The sequence below is a fragment of the Triticum aestivum genome, chromosome 2D (genome assembly GCF_018294505.1).
Source record: "Triticum aestivum cultivar Chinese Spring chromosome 2D, IWGSC CS RefSeq v2.1, whole genome shotgun sequence".
Lineage (NCBI taxonomy): Eukaryota > Viridiplantae > Streptophyta > Magnoliopsida > Poales > Poaceae > Triticum > Triticum aestivum.
In genome coordinates, this window is record NC_057799.1 from 14,931,461 (window position 1) to 14,937,263 (window position 5,803).

The 5,803-nt window shown below is 47.1% G+C and overlaps 1 protein-coding gene across 1 annotated transcript; it reads left to right on the plus strand.

Annotated features, from left to right (window-relative positions):
• The first annotated feature begins 1,122 nt into the window (after window positions 1-1,122).
• Window positions 1,123-5,498, plus strand: LOC123055505 (uncharacterized). The gene is made up of 3 exons (XM_044479502.1): window positions 1,123-2,134; window positions 3,871-4,322; window positions 4,464-5,498. Exons 1-3 carry the CDS (start codon window positions 1,123-1,125, stop codon window positions 5,496-5,498), a joined length of 2,499 nt encoding a protein of 832 aa, XP_044335437.1.
• Window positions 5,499-5,803: the final 305 nt, after the last annotated feature.

The following is a 5,803-nucleotide window of genomic DNA, read 5'->3' on the forward strand; positions in this document are numbered from 1 at the left end:
TTAATTAAATTCCCTGGTCCATGAGACTTGCCAACTTGCATCTCATTAATCCCTACTCCAATAATGCAACAGGGAATGACCATCTCATAAGTAGAGCTGATTTGGACAATAATTCAACCCGGAACCCGAGCTCACATGCACCTGGTGAATAGTAAAATAATAATAATAAATCAAAAAATCCAAATTCTTTTTGTGGTGAAAGATGCATGAGTGGGTGATGTTCGAGCCAAATTTCAGAGCATTTAGGCATTTGAGCAGCTCTTAGCTAAAAAGATAAAATCAGGTCTAAACAGTACAAAACAGTAAACTTTTTCACATACCCTAATTTTGTCTTTTTTGCTGAAGTCTCCTCAGATGTCCAAATGTTCTCAAATTTGGCACGAACATCACGCATTCAATCATCTTTCACCACAAAAAAAACACAATTTTTTGAATTTTTCTAGTATTTTAAATGATTTTACTGTTCATGCCCGGTCTAATCTGAGCCCGGGAGCCAAATCGCTTTTTTATGTTTTGGACTACAACCGGAGACAGCATGCTTCGTGTGCAAAACATAAAATTTAGCTCCTGCTCTTGTTGGAGAGGTCATTACTTCGCACTTTTTCTCCTCTTGAACGAACTTGGTAACGGTTTGTTGGCGATGCTCTTGTCATCACAAATTTAAAAGACTACCGTCCGGCTCATTGATTTGTCATTCCCAGCAAATGAGACCTGCCAACTTGCCTCTAGTCAGTTGCCTACTCCAACAAGCCAACCTTGAGCAACAATTCTACAAGGACAGGTACATGTTCTCCGATCTTTAGTCAATTTTAAAGAAGTATAATCATCAATGTGTAAAAAATAGTGAAGCGTGCGAGACAGGAAGATAAACGTGATTTGCGAAAAATGCAAAGTGAAGTCGTCGTCGGGTCATGTATCCCAACTGGGAAAAAGACATTTGGGGTATAAAATCGCCAAGTCTTTTGGTCTGGTCACAGAAACAAACTAGCTAGAAGCAACCACTTTGTACCAAAGTTGACATTTACATGTATATAACCAAATGCTATGCAATGCAAGGATCTCCCAGCTAGCAAGATCATGCAGCATATCCCATCCCCACCCCGGCCGCCACAAGCAAATCAAATGGCGACGCCCAACATAGATTCAATTTCAGACACAAAATTGTACGAGCTGAAAGAGCAGCTTCTGCTGCTGACCACTCTGGTGGCGACGGTGACGTACGTCACCGGGCTCAACCTGCCCGGAGGAGCCTGGCAGATGCAGCAGGCGGACGGGCACGGCCCACTCGCCGGCGACCCGATCCTCCGGGACATCCACTACCGCCGGTACCTCGCTTTCTACTACTGCAACGGCACGGCGCTCGCCTCGTCGGTCGTGGTCTGCCTCATCCTCGTCATGCTGCGCAGGGACAGCCCGGCCTGGTCGGTGGTGCTGCGGGTGGTCATGGTGCTCGACCTTCTTGGGCTCATGGGTTCCTACGCAGCCGGGACCTGCCATGACACCTTCGCCACCATCTGGGTCGTGGCGCTCGCTTTCCCAGTCTTGGCCTACATCACGTACGCTTTCGTCTGCTACCTCTGTTTGCCCCTCCGCCGCGACAACCACACCCCCAGAAACACAAACACAGGGTACCAAGAGAAGGAGAAGATCGAGGTGCTAATGTTGCTGGCCACCTTCGCAGTCACTATCTCCTACGCCGCCGGGCTGAACCCGCCTGGCGGCTTCTGGACCAGCACCGGGCACAAGGATGGCCGCCTTCTTCACCTCGCCGGCGACCCCATCATGGAAGATAGCGCGCTCCGGAGGTACCGGGCCTTCTTCGTCTGCAACACGACGGCGTTCGTCGCCTCCTTGCTCATCATCCTGCTGCTCCTGGACAAGAACTTGAGCAGGACCATCTCGGCGAGGTTCGTAGCGGTCTACGGCTTCATCGGGGTGGCGCTCCTGGGCCTCATGGGGGCCTATGCTGCTGGCAGCTGCAGGGAGACTGACAATACCATCAAGGTCCTCTCCCTGGCCGCTGGGGTTCCTATCTGCGTAATCCTGCAGCTGGCTCTCAACTATGTCTTCTATTGGCCAATCAAGAACATGTGTGATAGTTTCACGAGATGGTTGCAGAACTTGAGTCCCGGAGGTATACTTGCTCTACATCCTAATTTGTTGGTTTCTCTTTTATCTTTTGCTAATAATCGGCTAACCCTCGTGCCAAACTAGAATTCTGCCTTGGAAATTGCAACTCCCAGTTTTGCTATTTCTTTGCTGCAAATGCTAATAACTTCTACGGTTTTGCCGTTTGCATCTAGTCTCTGTCTGAAAGCCTCATGGAGAAAAATATCGACATTTACGGTATCAAATAAACATCATACATCCTGCATGAAAAATATTTTACACTGTATTTATTTGACATTGTAGTTACTGTTTCTTTTCCTCTTTCTGTAAACTAAATAAAAAGCTACAAAGATTGACTTGGAGCAATCTCTATCTATATGCAGTATCTTTTAGATAGAGGGATTTGCAAGTCACTGGCAATAAAAATACATTAATCCAAACATTATGATTTGTGCAACAGGTGCAGACAAGTTGAGGATACCTTGATTGCACGGTTTAGTGAGAAATAACAAACCATAATTACTCTCTGACTTTTAGATAAATATATAGTTTGTTAAATCTATGTCACTTGCGATTATCTTATGTATCAGTTGGTGCGATGTCAGGCTCATGTGGACATGGAGACAATGTTAATTAGATTAGACAAAATCACTATTCAATTCACTTAGATGGTCAAAATGGGAGTATCATACATAGTATCATGCATGTCAACTAGAAATTTTTTGTTGAGGTGGCACACAACTAAACAAGGAAAGAGAGCGTTGAGTATCATATTAAATGATATATGAAATATTAGTATGTGACATGCATGACAATAAATGGGGTAACTGATACCAAGCTATGATACTATGCACTGTAAAGATAGTATGGTAAGGGAATCTCACTGTGACCAGCCTTAGACATAAAGAAAATCTCATTAACGCCTGACCCAAAAACTAGTTAGTATATTGCATGACGCGGGCATTTATATACTCCATTCCATAATGTAGTGCATATAGATTGTGTTTAACTCAAACTTTACAAACTTTGACCAGTTATATAGATAAAACTATTTATATCTATATTCTATAGTACCAAATATATACAATATGAAAGTATGTCTTGTGATGTATTTAAGGATATGTATTTGATATTCTAGATGTATGTATCTGTCTCTACAAACTTGGTCTAAGTTTGTAAAGTTTGAATTTTCTAAAAATCTATATGCACTACATTGTGGAACGGATGGTGTATATGCTACTGCCGAGAAAAAACACAATTCTCGAAGTGTATTTTCCAAACTTGTGTGTACTGCACATTTATCATGAGTTATTCGGACCATCCAAGATGCATTGACATCTATGCTACGAACTATCTGTATTACTCCCAAGAAAACATGGACTTCAAACTTTACAGAACAATAAAACTTTAGAACTAAAACATGTCAAAAGATTCCAAGTTTTCCGATGAACCATAAATACTTAAAATAAAATAGATTAATCAAAAATTATTGTGTTATATACTTTATATGTGAGACCAGAAAACTCTGGTTTATTTTTCACACATTGTACAAGTCTAATATTATTGCTGACTAGAGAAGTTTGAAGTCCATGTTTGCGCGTTTGGGCGATATTTTTAGAAAACATCATAGATATGGGGGTCTAGTACACCCAGGTTTAGCCACAACTTTTGCTTAATCAACTACAATTTGGAAGAGTAGGTTAACATGATAGTACTATTACTTGATTGAATGATTGGATGATTGACCCATTCATTATGCAGGTGCGAGCGCACTCGCGGATCCAGACCTGAAAAACACTCGATTTTTCGTTATGGTACTTGCTAGCTTCGCGGTGAGCATCACCTACCAAGCGGGACTGGATCCACCAGGCGGCCTCTGGAAAGATGACCTGAATGGGCATAAGATCGGCCACCCGGTTCTCCGGACCACACATCCTGCTCGGTACCAGGTCTTCTTCTACAGCAACTCAGCAGCTTTCGTGACATCTCTGGTGGTGGTGATGATGGTCCAGAGCAAGTTCCTGTTGAAGCGCCGTACGTTGGTGGCAGCCATGGTGCTGGACTTGATCGGCCTCGTCATCGCCTATGCCGCCGGGAGCACCAGGGATGCAAGCACGTCCATCTATGTCGTCGCGGTGGCTTGCCTTGTCCTCTCCTACGTCGTCGTCCATATCGCGTTAGGAGGAGAGAAGGAGAATGTCGCTGCTGAACCTGCTCCTGCTGCTGGTACGGTAGCTCCTGATCCTGCTACTCCTGCTGCTACATCTGCTAGCCCTGCTGCTACTCCTACCGCTCCTGCTTCTCCGGTAGTGGTATTAGGAGGAGGAGGGGGAGGAGGAGGGCGACGAAGCAAGGAGCAGCTGGATGACAAGCGTCAGGTGCTGCTGCTAATCGCCATCTTGGCCGCGGCGCTTACCTACCAAGCCGGCTTGACCCCGCCGGGCGGCTTCTGGCAAAAGGACGACGAGGTTCATGGCCACCGTGCGGGCTACCCGGTCCTCCTCGACAACTACCCGCGCCGCTACAAGGCCTTCTTCTACTGCAATGCGGCGAGCTTCATGGCGTCGGTGGCTCTCATCCTCCTCCTCGTGAACCGCAAGCTGTACAGGCCGGGAATACGGTGCTACGCGCTCCACGTGTGCATGGCGGTCGGCATGTTCGCACTCATGGGCGCCTACGCTGCCGGGAGCTCCCGGCATCTTAAGACCTCCATCTATGTGTTGACGCTAGTGATCGCAGTGTCGGCCTCCATACCCCTGCAGGTAGCCATGTTCTGGTACATCCGCAACTACAGGAGAAACCACCAACATGATGAAGGCAGAATAAGACGACGGCGAACACGCGGGCTAGACAGCCCCGACCAGGAGAAGGACGAGGAGTTGGAGTACCTGATGCTGCTAGGAGTCCTGGTCGCGAGCGTGACGTACCAGAGCGGCCTGAGACCACCGGGCGGCCTGTGGGAAGAGGGCAACGCCGCCGGCAACCCCATCCTGCACGACGTCAACAAGCGCCGGTACGACATCTTCCTGTACAGCAACTCCACTTCGTTCATGGCGTCCGGGATGGCGATCGTCATGCTGCTCCCGTTCACGCTGAGCAACCTCGAGTGGCGCTTCTTGCCGTCCCAGAGGAGGAACCGCAAGTGGCCGCTCTGGCCGGTCCACACGGCCATTTTGCTGGACATGCTCGGCCTCCTGGTGGCCTACGCGGCAGGAAGTACCAGGACGTGGAAGTCGTCCAGGAACGTCATATTCATCCTCCTCCCCGTGCTAGCCTACATTGCGCTCTACGCAGCAATAGTGGCGATATACATATACATCTGTAACAAAAATCGCACATCCTCCCAGTTGCCGACCACGCAGGCAGACCAACAAACAACAAACGCTTAGTCTCCCTCTTGGAAATATATCGTGTGTATTATTCGCATGAAAAACTTGTATATCATTATCACCACACCATGTGGACCGAGTTGTTGTGCTGTTTTGGTCGTGCACCCGTCACTGTCATTTCTTCATTTTCTTTCCCACAGTACATTGCTAGGTCAACATTGTTCGCACTGGCAAATTAAGGTATTTTTGTTGTCGCGCCCCATTATAAACACTGATAGAAAATGGGCCTTTAGTCCCGGTTCGCAAAGGCCTTTAGTCCCGGTTGTGCAACCGGGACTAAATATGCGCGACTAAAGACCCCCCCT

Excerpts from the sequence above, each read along its gene's own strand:
- LOC123055505 (XM_044479502.1), top strand. The coding sequence starts at position 1,123 with ATGGCGACGCCCAACATAGATTCAATTTCAGACACAAAATTGTACGAG. Across the intron at positions 2,135-3,870 it reads GCAGAACTTGAGTCCCGGAG|GTGCGAGCGCACTCGCGGAT; the intron begins GTATACTTGCTC and ends TTCATTATGCAG. Across the intron at positions 4,323-4,463 it reads AGAATGTCGCTGCTGAACCT|GAGCAGCTGGATGACAAGCG; the intron begins GCTCCTGCTGCT and ends CGACGAAGCAAG.